The sequence below is a fragment of the Cetorhinus maximus genome, chromosome 19, assembly GCF_964194155.1.
Source record: "Cetorhinus maximus chromosome 19, sCetMax3.hap1.1, whole genome shotgun sequence".
Taxonomy (NCBI): Eukaryota; Metazoa; Chordata; class Chondrichthyes; order Lamniformes; family Cetorhinidae; genus Cetorhinus; species Cetorhinus maximus.
In genome coordinates, this window is record NC_135897.1 from 30971182 (window position 1) to 30985637 (window position 14456).

The following is a 14456-nucleotide window of genomic DNA, read 5'->3' on the forward strand; positions in this document are numbered from 1 at the left end:
ATGAGTTTTTAATGAGGTATTGAAATATCATGATAAAGTTGTGTTGCATAGTAGATTTTGAAAATATATTGTTGTGCGAAGCAGCAATCAGCAGAGTCTTCAGACTTGCTGATCAAGAAAACACAGATACTAATGTGAACCATTCAATCTTTGTCCTTCTGGCCTCTTAAAAGTTACCACACAGAGACACCTGAGGGCTCCAACACTTTTCACTGAAGGTAACAACATATGTTGTTCAATCATTGCACTTTGTTGCTCAGGAGTCATTTGATCTTTCTACTCTATGAGATTACTGATAAAATAGAATCCAATTACACCCCTTGTATGAAATAATTATATAGCATAATATCATGCACCCAGGCAGGAGAAAGTCTTCTACTTCTACAGAATGAAAAAGATCTTGTGCAGTCTGGGTTGCAAGCATTGAATCTTTCCGTGAATATGAATTTCCTATCATCGTTTCCACATGGAGCAATGTGTAAAACATGTTCATGAAGGCTGAGGCAGTCACCGAAATCCATGTTATCATCTGCTCAATGTTATAAATAAATAATAGGATATTTTCCTCTAAAATTATAAATATTGCACGATGATGTTAGAGTAAAATTCGTAGTCTCTGGTTTGTTTAATAGTCATGGTAGGATCACCTATAAGGTGCACACAAACTAAGACTGCATTATATTGTTGCTGCTCTTAATATTAATGACCCATGCTGCACATATATCAGATGATATCTATGGCCAGATGCCAACAATGGTGCGTTATGATTTTACTGGGACCTTGCTGTGATTGTTTGGTGAATTGATTGGTGAATCTTGAAAGGGGAAAAAATATCATGCATGATAGAGCGGGGGTGGGGGGGTGGATTTATGTGGGGAGGGGGGAATAAGGAGCCCAGAAGCAGGTGAAGTACGAGGGCCCATGATTTCTCTCTCTGGTGGACAGACAGCTGACAGACGTCCGAGCTGCATATAGGGAGTTGTGTCAACAGGTTCAGGACGGAAGTCAAGCAGGAGCCGACCACATTCTGTGCCAGAAGGAAATACAGAGATTAAAAGCAGCATTGCAAATCCAGAGGGGGGTAGTATGTTTGTTAGGCGAGGGAAGTCAAATGTTGAAACATTTCAATGTTAAACATTGAAAGGTGAAGTTTGGGGAAGATTTTCCTGAAGCGTGTATCACAGAGACCTTCTTTCCAGATTTAGAGGGTGACCAGGAGAGTTCCCGAGCAGACAAACATGGTGTCTCAAAGGACTTGAACTCCGACTCCCTTCTCCACATGCTGAAGTGGGAAATTTTTCAGCCTCACACCCAGAGTTAGTAAGTGATGGTTTTAAACAGATCCTCCTAACTGCATGCTCCTGAGAATTAAGGCAAGAGTTGGACTGAGACACTATGACCAAAGATCTGAATGTTTTAAAAAATTATTTCCTTGGCATAGAAACTCATTGCATTTTAAACTAATTTCAATTGTTGCTGTCATGATTTGATGGAGCAGCAGGTTTGGTGAAGAAAAGGCTAAACTTTATTCAGGAGACATGTAGAGGTGCTTGCATGCTAGAAGCAATCTCTGCATCAGAAACGCCACCCACAGGATTACCCACGGAATATACTTTTGGTTGAAGCCGCTGTAATTGCATCACATGATGAGTGATTGACAGGAGGGCAGGACAATACATCTAGTTGCTGCACTTCCTTCCCCTTTAAGCTTCTTATATTTACAGTACAAAACATGTCCAAAAAACCAGTAAACATTTGTACAGTCCCTGGCAATTACAAATCAAGTCTCTGAGGAGCTGAAATAGCTAACTTCTGGTGTTGCTGGCAAAGGGAACAGTCTTTAACCATGTTGTTGATGTCATTGTCTATTCCTGGCCACCAGGTGTAGCTACATACCAGCATCTTCATATTTGATATGCCTGGATGTGCACTGTGGAGCTCTGCCATTAGTGACTCCCTGCCTTTGATGGGACCACGACTCTTGAACCCTACAGCAAAATTCCGTCTTGACAGCTCAGTTCAGTGTTTCTGGAGTAAAATGGTCGTAAGTCATCAGACACAAGTGTTTTTGGCCATCCTTGTAAAACAAAGTCTTTGACTTTTGACGGTACTGGGGCTCTGTTTGTCCAATTCTTTATCTGTTTGGCAGATACAGGTGATGAACTGAAGAAGTTTAACAATAACGCTAACTCCTGTGGAACGGGTGTATGGGCAAGATTACCCAGTAATGGACGGTGACTAAGTGCGTCTGCAGTGGCTATATGCGAGACAGGGGGGGTACATAAGCTGATAGCATCAAAGTCCAGTGTTGGATTCTCACTGAAGCTATAGGCGGAATAGCTTTGTCTTCGTTGAACAAACCTGTCAGCGGCTTATGGTCAGACACAATTGTAAAATGTCACCCATGTAGGTATTGGTGAAACTTCTTGACACCAATTAGAACCAACAATCCACCTTTTTCCAATTGAGAGTAGCCCTTTTTAGCTTGGGAAAGTGTTCTTGAAATGTAGCTAATGGGTCTTTCTCCTCCATTCGATGTAATAGAACGGCTCCTACACCAGAAGGAGAAGCATCACGCATCAACACTAGCTCTTTAGTTGAGTCATAATGTATCAACAAGCATGATGAACAAAGCAGTTTCTTTGCTGTTACAAAGGCTTCTTCTCGCTGTGAACCCCATGACCAGCGGTGGGTTTTCCTCAGCAACAACTGTAGTGGTGCCGGTACAGTGAATAGATTAGGTAACAAATTGCTATAGTAATTAATCATACCAAGGAAATATTTAAGTTCTGTCACATTAGAGGATGATGGTGCATCTTTGGCTTCAACAGGATGCAACACCATAGCGTCCACTCAGTGACCCAGGTAGGTCATCTCCGATGCTCGAAATGTGCATTTTTCTTGCTTCAAACGCACACCTGCTTCCATTAATCTTCTCAGCACTTCCTCAAAGTTGGCTAAATGTTCAACTTCGGTCAGTCCAGTGATGAGAACGTCATCTAAGTAAACGACCACGCGTGGAAGTCACTGCAGGAGGCTCTCCATGGTTTGCTGAAAAATAGCACATGCTGATGAAACTCCAAAAGGTAATCAGGTGTACTGGTAAAGGCCTTCATAGGTATTAATTGTCACGTATTCTCTTGATGTGTTATCCAATTCCAATTGTTGATAGGCATGACTCATGTCTAGTTTTGTATATGACTTGCCTCCTGCTAACTTGGCGTACAAGTCATCGATTCTAGGAATGGGGTATTTGTCAAACTTTGCTGTTTTGTTGACTGTCAGTTTGTAGTCACCATATATACGTATAGTCTAGTCTGGCTTGACAACTGGGCCTGTGGGTGCACCCACTCAGAAAACTGGACAGGCTGAATTATTCCCAGGTTTTCCAACCTGCACAACTCTGCTTCCACCTTTTCTTTCAGTGAGTAAGGCACTGGTCGGGCCTTGAAGAAAGGTGGTGTTGCCTGGGAGTCGATGTGCATTTTAGCTGGCATGCCCTTCAGTTTTCCCAATTTGTCCTGAAAAACAGTTTCATATTTCTTCCATCAGGCTTCAAATGGAATATTTCTGACCAGTCAAGTTTTATTTTCTGCAGCCAACCTCGACCCAAAAGACTGGGCCCCTCCCCCTTTATGATTATCACGGGTAGTTGGGCTGTCTAATTGTGTTACGACACAGCAGGTGGTAAATGCTGAGCTGTTCAAATCCCAGAGGGAAACTTGAAACAACTGTCACAACTAATTTTCAATTGGCATAAATTTCAAATTCAGTAGTAATAAGACCAGTAAGTATTTTAAGTTTTTATAAAACTAGATTAAACATTTATTAAGAAGAGAAATGACAACTTCATTCTGCTTCAGAGCTGCTATAACAGAAATAACGAGCTTCAGTTCAGGACTCTGGAGGAATCATAACACTTGGGGCCTTTCAGGTATCAGACAGCCTTCACTTACCCTGAGAATGGGGATTGTGGTCTCCGCTGGAGGCACCTCCTCTGAGGAAGAAAAGAGGGCCAAAAGTGGGAGGAGGCCTGGTGTACCTATTCCAGGGGAGCCACCTGTGGGAGGACAGGCGCAGGCACAAGGGGCGCAGGGCCAACAGGAAGTCCAAGAAGGGGCCACAGAAGATGCCACTGTCCTGCTGCCAGGGCATACAGGCGGCGATGCAGCTACCTCAATATGTCTGAGGCGCAGTGCCAAAGGAGGATCCATCTCTCAAGGGAGACAGTGGCCCCCATCTGTCAGATGATCGGCCCTGAGATCAGCTCCGACTGTGTGGGTGGACACCCCATGCCAGTGGCGCTGAAGGTCACGGTTGCCCTCAACTTCTATGCCTCCAGCTCTTTCCAGGGGTCGGTGGGTGATCTTTGTGGAGTCTCCCAATCAGCTGTCCACAGTTGTGTCAAGCTGGTGACAGACGCTTTGTTCAGGCGTGCATTGACATTCACTACCACACGGATGAGGCCAACCAGGTAGAGCGAGCCAGAGGCTTTGCCACGATTGCTGGGTTCCCCTGCATCCAGGATGTAATCAACTTTACACACGTGGCCATCAAGGCGCCAGCAGGTGAGCCCGGTGCCTTCAACAACAGGAAGGGCTTCCACTCCATGAGCGTGCAGATAGTGTGTGATCACAGGATGCAGATTCTGCAAGTCTGAGTAAGGTACCAGGCAGCTCCCATGACGCTTACATCCTGAAACACTCCCAGGTGCTGAGGCTGTTCAGTGCTTCAGCCCAACTGGTTGGATGGCTGGCGGGTGACAAGGGCTATCCCCTCAAAAGGTGGCTCATGACGCCTCTCCACCATCCAAGAACAGAGGCCGAGCAGCGGTACAATAGGAGCCATGGCTCCACAAGGCAGAGAGAACTATTGGTCTTCTCAAGATGCACTTCTAATGCCTGGACTGTTCAGGGGGCACACTACAATGCCCCCAGATCGTGTATCACTGATAGTGGTTGCATGCTGCGCTCTCCACAATCTGGCGCTGGAAAGGGGGGACACAGTGGAGGAAGAAGATGTTGACGCAGATGCTCTGGCAGCAGACGATGAGTCCAGTAGTGAGTCCGAGGATGAGCACGGTCAGGAGAACGCTGAGGGGGTAGACGCTGACCTGGGCAACCTCCAGGGAGGCAGGGACACCCGGGAGGCTTTGATCCAATGCTCCTTCAGCTAGCCTACCAAATAAGAACCACCACCACATGTCAGGGCTGCAGGCTCCATACTTGATACCTGACAGGAACATTTGTTTGGTCAACAACATGAACTATGTGCCACTTCAATAAAGTTCAATGACAAACAAGTCACTCATAACATTATGGATTACCCTTCACCTGCAGAACTGATGAAGCACCCAGAGGCTTGCTGTGAACAAACACATTTAATGATTTGCAGCTTGGCATAAAGAAATCAAAGTACATTAAAAGGTGTTGAACAGCACACCAACTTAACAGTAACTTAAAAGTGGGGCAAAAGAAAACCGCTAGTGATAAGCCTGTGTTCTGCCCAAGGTGCTTTACATCTACGCTTGCGGGTGCTATGTCTAGGTGCTCTCCCCTTGCTGGCACCAGCATTGGAGACACCCTGCTCACTCTGCTGTCCTGTTGGCCTTGATGACCTTGGCGGGCGTCCTCTGACCCTTGGAGCCTGTGCTGGCCCTGACTGAGAGGGAGTGGCCAGTGCCACGGCTGACATCTCCCCAGTCGCTGCAGCCTCATCGGATGCCACAGTCACTGGCAGGAGGGTGGAGGAGCTGCTGCCCTCATCTGGAGCGCCCTGAGAGGAGCCCGCAGAGACGACAAGCAACTCGTGCACCAACGTGAGGTCACTTTGGACCTCCCTGCTCACCATTGATGGATGGACCCTCAGCTGGGATACTGGGTGCCCAATCCATCTCCCACACTGACACTGACCACCTGAGGTCAATGCCGCTGTGAGGGTTTGCTAGTCCAAATGCATCCCCAGGAAGCCCTGATTGTTCTCCTGGAGGGGCTTCTCCATGAGAGGCGCCACTATCTCCATGAAGGTGGCATTGTGCTCGGCCATAAGGGTCAATGCATTGCTCATGCTCCACATGGACTCCTCCATCATGGAGACCATGGCACACATTCCCTCATGTATCTCCACCAGATCCTCCCGCACACCCTGCTGGACTCCAGCACCTGCTGCCTCAGGGACGACCCCAGAGGCACATCATCAGCCATGGAATGAGCACGTTCCTGGCCCCCAGCACTCCTCCGACTGCTGGAGCTCTGGGCACTCTCTGCCTCCACCTGCATCTCAAGCGAGTGTGAAGTGCCCTCACCGAGATACTAGTCGGTGATCTTATTTCCACCGAGGCGCTGGTATCTGTATTGGTGCTTGCCTGACTGAGAGGGTGTGACGCTGGTGCGTTTAGATCTTCTGTGCCCTCAGGAGTCAGCGGCCGTCCCTCAACCTCCTGAGTCCGGGCGTGCTCTGGTGATGCTGAAAGGAAGAACAAGGACATTTGATTAGTTGAGGTCGTTACACTGTTAATGTGCATGCCTGGCCCCCGGATCAGGATGCGCTCCTCCTTCCATTATCAATGGGGATCCCATGTTGGAGGCTGAAATCAATATACAATCAACAGTGGAATGTTTGCACTGACAGACATTGTGACCTCAGTGCACTGCACTCTTATCCCCCAGTGGCACCCCAACCTCACCGCGGCTGGTTGACCCAGGCGCATGGCGCCTCTCCAGCTCCAGTGCCTCCTGCTCGTGTCTGGTGATGATGAGGAGTTGGAACTGCCCTCCGTCGGTCCACAGCCTCTAAGTATTATTTGTGCTGTCTTCTCCTGAAAGAAGAGGGGAGCATTGTTAGTCCACCCTGTACCTGCATTGCCATTGCAGCCTGGCCAACCCCACCTGAGTGAAACATTGCTGGGCTCATCCGATTCGTGACCCTGGAGCCACCGTACGCTCACTCCAAGCAGCCAGGGCTGACCCCTTTGCCCAGATGCTGCCTCCATCACATTTGCCACTCACACTGTAAGAACTTCCAAACCCATGACCTCTACCACCTAGAAGGACAAGGGCAGCAGATAGATGGGAACACCACCACCTGGAAGTTCCCCTCCAAGTCACTCACCATCCTGACTTGGAAATGTTTCGCTGTTCCTTCACTGTCACTGGGTCAAAATCCTGGAATTCGCTCCCTAACAGCACTGTGGGTGTACCTACACCACATGCAGCAGTTCCAGAAGGCAGCTTACAACCACCTTTTCACGGGCAACTAGGGATGGGCAATAAATGCTGGCCTGGCTAGCGAAGCCCACATCCCATGAATGAAGGAATGAATACAAAATCAAAATTCTGAGGTTGTCGGTGGGGTGGGGACAGTGGGGTACAGGGGTGGGTCAACCTAATTGCTGTGCTAAGCGACCCATGCCAACACGGTACTCACCCTTTCCAATCGCAGGAGGTCATTAAACCGCTTGCGGCATTGCACCCAGGGGTGTCTTACCACATCGTGGGAGCTGACCCGTAATGCCACCTCCTCCCAGGCATGCTTTGTTAGGTGGGGGGGGCCTCCTCCTCCCGTCCCTTGGTACCAGGATCTCGTGGCGTGCTGCCACCTCTTCAAGGAGGGCAGCGAGGCACTCATCAGAGAACCTCAGGGCCAACTGCCCCGCTGACCTGCCCTCCCACATGGCTGCTCTCCGAGGGCATTCTACATCATGTAGCTCCTGACCAAAATCAATGGCAGCCTTAGGACGTCTGCCTGTGCTGTTTTTGAATAGGCTGCCAAGTCACCATTGGGCCCAGCGGACATTGGCCTCCCGCCGCCGCCCGCCCCTTCCCGCTGATCTCGAGGGCCACGATTTACGCTGGGCGGGCCTTAATTGGCCCGCCTGCGTAAAATGGCGGCATGGAGCCGATCACGGGCGGCAATCGGCTCCACGCCCTTCCTGCCCGCTCCCGCCGAGCCCACCTGCCATATGAAAAATTCTGTCCATTGTCACATCCCACTATTATTCTATTTTACAATAAATTCCAATAACATTAGGAGATTTATTATATCTTCTTGACATTTGTAGCAGACTGGGACAGCAACAATGCCTTTGACCTGAATGGATTCTCCAGTGTAAATTCTCAGCTTGGCAGATGTCTGCTCCAATGTCAATGGCTGACCCCCTTCACTGAGTTACTTGAACGTGTACTTCCCATTAACAGTAGTTTAAGCACCGGTATCTGCCTCCATCTGCAGTTGCTTGCTATTCACTTTCACTATCACTGTAATGGGCTCAGATTTAACAGCAGTCACATGATACAGAGAATATACATCAGTAGTAGCAGCCTCAGCCTTTGCTGTATCAGTTAGATTGGTTTATTGTTTTGTTGTTTGCCTATCCTTTGTTCTGCGCTGCCTAACCAGGAGTCCTTTCCTGTGACAATAATTACATTCTGCCTCTTTGAACCTCCAAACGTCTGCTCCATGATTTCCTCCACATTTTAGCAATTGCATACCTATTGCCTGTCATGTTACAATTAGGCTTCCTAAGTTTTCGTGTAGTGGGCATAGAATCACGTTTAAAATCTGCTGTTCTGTCTTTGGCGCCATGCTCAGCGGCAGGTTCCTGCCCACCAAGGAGTACGGCGCCATTATCCACATGCTGCAAAGCCTACGAGTCTTTCGCGGCACTTTCCATAACGAAAGAAAGTTCCAGGGCGCGCTTGAAATCGATGTTGGATTCGGCTAGCAAGTGGTGCTGTATGGCATCGTCCTTGATTCTACATACAAGTCTGTCCTGCAGCATATCATTCAAGGCATCCCCAAACTCACAGCATTTAGTTAACTGTTTCAGGTTTGCCACAAAGGCAGCAATGGACTCTCCCAGGGCATCAACTCTCAAATTAAACTTGAAGCGCTGCAGGATCATCAGGCGGTTTGGGCTGAATGTGCGATTTCCCAAGTTCCACTAACTCACTGTATGGTTTAGAACTGGCCGCGTTCGGGGCAGTCAGGCTTCAAATCAGTTTTGCTTCCACGTGCACTTAGCAGGATAGCTTTACCTTTTTCTTCAGTGGTAATTTTGTTTGCAACGAAGTAAAACCTGAGGCGCTCAACATACTGACTCCAATCTTCAATGTTAGCATCATATGGATGGGTTCTTCCAAACAGCGGCACAACTGGTAAGTTTTACTCGCAATGACCAGGGCGAGGTGCACAGCAGAAGTCGGTTTCATCCTTGGTGCCAAATGTAATGACTTGATGGAGCAGCAGGTTTGGGGAAGAAAAGGTTAAACTTTATTTAGGAGACATAGAGAGGCTCTTGCACGCTAGACGCAATCTCTCTGTCAGAATCCCTGCCCACAGGATTACCCACATAATAAACTTATTGATCGAACCCCCCGTAATCGCATCACATGATGAATGATTGACAGGAAGGAAGGACAATACATCTAGTTACTACAGTTCCCAAACTTCTTAGCTTCTTCCTCAAACCAATTTTTAAAAAATCTTTGATGTTTGCGAACAACACCCTGCTTTGACTCAAATGTATGTTATACTCCCAGCTGGGTGAAGGTACTCCTTCATAGGGTTAGGGTAAGGGTCGTGGATGATGACAGTGGAGGAGTCAGAGTCGTCTAACATTAATTGCTGATGGTCTCCCACGTTACCATGCTTGTCCTCCTCCTCTTGGGTCTTAAAGTAACAATCATGTAATCTTTCTGCAAATATACTTGGGCATTCGGTGGGGGTGTGTTTAATGTTAACTAGGACCTCGTGAAAATAATATTCTCTTCCCCTAGGTCCCTGCACATACTGTGCGCTCAATTTGTTTCAAAAGGGTGTTTTGTGTGGTTTGGTACAGTAGGGCTGAACAGGAAAAATTTCTCCAAGCATGTGACAATGGACATTGCTTTCACAACACATCGGACAAACGGTCCCAACCTGCACTAAAGAAACAGTGAGACACAGATATAGAGACATGAACAAAAATTTGAGTCCACTTTTCATTCATCAGTTTTATTCTTTCAAGCATGTCATTTACTTCTATGCTACATTTACAACATAAATATATGCAACAATCATTTTTGGCTCAGGTGTACATTTTTCTTTTCTCGTTTTGGTTGCAATAGTAATTTTGTTACTTTGTCTTTTCAACTGAAACTTGTGAATTATGAATTTGTGAAATACATACTCTTAATTCAAATGTTCAACAGATACAGTCATGCAGTGTTAAAGGTGGGAGAGAGGCTATCCTTTCTGTTCTGATTTGTTCATCAGCATAAAGGCTGGTGAATTGCAAAAAGCAACTAATGCAATGTTAAAATGCAAGTATGACCACTTAATTAGCAGGATTACAGAATCATCACAAAAACATGAACAAGAGTGCAGGAAACTAATATATTGTTGATCTTGAGTGCAAGAATAACTGCAAGCAGAATAACATAGATACTGTAAGCCATTGACTTCATGACTTCAGTCCTTTTCGCAGATGGATGTTTCAACCACAAATACGTTTACAAAATGTCGTATGCGTTGGCAATTCTTGACATCACGCTTCTCAATGGCTGAAACAAAAAGAGACACCATAACCGGTACATTCTATAAATGCACATGTCTGACCACTGTTCAATGCAAAGAGGGAGTTTTTTTCTATTTTTTGAACATTAATTCTGCACTATCCTCATCCTTTTCCATACCTACTAGTCACTCTGAGGCGAAGCAGGGTTACCTGGCTGGGGTTAATTAGATCAGGGAATGCAGGTATAATTTGGTCCCCACTTAACAATCCTACATTCTCTCCACATATTTATATTTCCATTATAAATTCATATGTCCACGTTTCTAATGGAAACAACTACATAACATTTCATAATGTGATTACATCCCCTCACCAGCAATGGCGCTAGGGAAGAGTTTTACAAGGTTACATAGTCATTTTCCATGATAAATTTGGACACAGAAATTTATGAGAGAACAAATTACCAGGAAGTGCATGTAAACATAGCATTTTATATAGATTATACTGCTTCCATTTTTTGAGTAAGCAATCACATCGTTTTCCCATAGTAAGAAATGAATTTCCTGTTTAAAGATCCGAATTTGTTTTCGTGCATAAGAGTGTGCACATGTTCATTTTGCAATTGTCATGACTATACTGTCCATAATTATTTCTGTATAATCGATTTAAAGGAACACTGTCATCATATTAAATTTTCTTGTGAGATGGTTTATTACAGCTCTTATAATGCAATAATTAACCAAAAACAGTATAATTTGCTCTGCTCATTGCCCTTATAGGACAATTGTGTTGAAGCTGTACCAGATTTCGTCGGTTTATGTGTGGGTAGAGTAGCATTAAGACTTGTTGATGCAAGCCAGACAAGAGCTATTCTTACTTGTGAGACCATGCTGCTGGATAACACAATCTCTTTCATTGCTTTTTCACAGAATTTCTTCCTTTTCTCTTAGAACTGTGAATTCAGCCTTAAGCAATGGGTTTTCATGCTTTATTTGATATAAATGAGCTTATATTATTACAAGAATGATATTTACTCACTTGGGGGTTCAAACCAGTCTGGCTGATTAGTGTTCTTAGGTCACTGTGAGACACATTCTGTATCAGCTCCTACATATTAGTACTGTCCCTATTAGGCACAGTCTAGCTCCAGTTAGTTCACTTCTCTACTGGTAAGCATTTCTAATTCTGGAGCTTCATAGTGGAGTTTGACTGTAAGGTTTTAGTCAAAATGCACCTCTTTTCAATCACAGCCTTGTAATCAGATATTGAATCAGAGGGCTGGATGGTACTTCAGGTCTGTTGACTGCATTCTAATGAGTTTCAGCAGTTTTTGCATTTACTGCCTCACATAATAGTGGAACTATTACTATTGCAGAGAGAAAGACTAAAATTAATTTGCACATAGCTCCTTAAAAAAATTATCTATTGTTAGATGAGATCAGATCAGCACTCATGTCTCAGATGAGCACCATTCATCTTGGATGAGGTAGAAAACCCACATACTGGGCTTACCTCTCTTAACATTCCTGTGTTTCAGCTTGTAGGTTGCTTTTCCATTGCACAGCCGGTGGATAAAGGTACCCAGTTGCTGCATGTTGCTGATTTGTTCTGTGACTTCCATCTCCTCCTGAATAACATATGTCTGTGGCAGGTAGGTTCCCTTCTGTGAGGATTAATAATCTGATTGTTAACTCAAAAAAAATTATATTTGCAAAGATCTACGCATTAGGACAGTTTGTTCTCCAGTTAGTACATGATTTGGGATTTTCAAGGAGGGAGAAAGTTCCTTCACAATTTTACTTAAGTCTTTCATCCTGTATTTGTCACCACACAGGGGACATTGACAAGAAACCTCATCATAAGAATCATTTACTAACAGAGCTGAGGAACCATAACAGTTTAGACAATACTGAAAATAATTTAAAATAAATAGGTCAATACCACTATTAAAGCAATGAACAAAGGAAGCTGAATCAAATGTATTAACATTTTGTTCTACAAATTGCATAGTACACTTTCAACCCTTGGATCGTCTGTAGACTTACAACTTATAACCCAGTGTAAAACTGCCATTGTAAATCAGCTGCCTTTTATTGAAAGCACCAATTTTAATTTCCATGCACTAAGTTGAAAACCTGTTCTAGTATTACTAAATAGAATATTTCCCATTTATACAGTATTCAAATTAATCTGTTAACAAATCTTGAAGGACGATATAAAGAAAGATGACTTACCTTAACATTGGCAAGCAGTTCCCAGAGATTGCGAGGTGGCATTACAATGGTGGTGTTCAGTTCAATTACGTAGCATTTATCCAGAGAAATGTCATGATAAGCAGTCAACCCCTACAAAAAAAAGACAAATGTAGTTTCTATTGGGGAAATTATTTTCCCTGCTTTTCCCACATGGGACTCTGGAGTCCACAATGGATTTAATAAGTTCACCCTCACAGTGCAGAACTTAATTATTGGACAGAACGTCCTTTCTGTGTTACCACACACCTAAAATTCTAACATGCTCCTGAGACTCAAAGTTCCACAACGGGGCAGCAATTTCCTAAATGTCCTACGTGTCATTGAAAACCAAGGTAAGTGGACAACTACAGTTAGTAACTGCTGTTGTATTTTCAAGGACAGTAAAATGATCCCTCACAGTTTTACTTTAATAAAGTCTCTGCCTCAACCTGTGTTTTTCTCCATTCAGGAAATATTGACAAGAAACCTCATCATAAGCCTCATTTACTAACAAGGCTGAGGAACAATAACAGGCCAGACAGAAAGGTAGTATCCCATGAATGTTGCTCTGACACCAGCTTCTAGTAAGTACTCTGGTGCAAGCCCGCACTTTGATTTTCCCCTTCCCCCTTATAAGAAAGCAACTGCCCTTTGTCTAACATTTCCTAAACTGGGCTGAGTTTGAGAAATTATGAGGGGCCAAAGGATCGAAAATGGTACAAGTGCATCTGTGACTTTCCACTATGATACAGAGTGCTCATACCACCATAAATAACTCTAGAATTGGACAGTGTGTTTGAATTCTGGCAAGTAACATCACACACTACGCAATAATAGTAAAATGTTTGTCTTCTTGTTACAATTTTTGTTTATATTTTTTATGACTCATTCACTTACAAGTTTATTATGGCGACTTGTAGTTAGCTCAGTAACTCACCCGCTGGAAGTCATGGATGATATCAGCAGCATCTCCTCCACTGAACTGGGGCACAGGGACATTAATCAATTCAACTTCATCTTCCAGGTAAATTCTTACATCCTCTTCCAGTTGCATCCCGGCTCTGAATGGTGCGTAGGCTGAGTCTTCATCATAGAGTACCCTGCAGTGAAACATATTCTCTCGCGGGTGCTATTTAGAGAGAGGAAATAATTAAAGTCTTCAATATAGTTAACAGCCATGAATATTACAAACGTTCACTTTGGAGGGTCTGCCATTTGCTTTCTAAATAAACATTCTGAAAGCAATATATCAGATAGCCTTTCCCTAATTTTCTTGGCAGTGTCAGAGTGCAACCATTTGTAGACTGACACATTATGCATCTTCCTGCTTTTTAAATGGGCATGTGGCTAGGTAGAGAAAGGCCAGTGCCCTTGAATATCAAGGGTCCATCCCTTGTGAGCATAAGGTATTTTTACACTGTTATCTTGAAGGAAATTTGGGCCCTTCAAATTCTGAAATTTAAAAGGCCACTTCAGCTAATCAAAGAGTGATATCACTGCAGGAAATATTATTTTTATTAGCAAACATCAACAGTAGCAAACTCCAATGGTAACAAAAATCGGGAGAAGTGTGAAATGTGTGATCACCAAATCCCATTTGTTACCCATCAGACATGCTGGGGTAAAATTATCACCAATGTCAACAAATACAGAAAGTTACTGAATACAGAATTCTTGAACCAAGCAGCATATCCAGCCACAGATGGTCAGGCACCAACTGACCTCAC

The 14456-nt window shown here is 44.5% G+C and overlaps 1 protein-coding gene across 1 annotated transcript in view; it reads right to left on the bottom strand.

Moving 5' to 3' along the window:
- Window positions 1-9966: 9966 nt before the first annotated feature.
- Window positions 9967-14456, bottom strand: part of LOC144693713 (integral membrane protein 2C-like) — a 56434-nt gene continuing 51944 nt past the window's right edge. The window contains exons 3-6 of the mRNA XM_078563642.1: window positions 13667-13858; window positions 12730-12840; window positions 12008-12158; window positions 9967-10541 (exon numbers count right to left, since the gene is read on the bottom strand). Coding sequence (XP_078419768.1) covers window positions 10450-10541; window positions 12008-12158; window positions 12730-12840; window positions 13667-13858 — 546 coding nt within the window. The 3' untranslated portion in view covers window positions 9967-10449. The remainder of the gene's footprint in view (window positions 10542-12007; window positions 12159-12729; window positions 12841-13666; window positions 13859-14456) is intronic.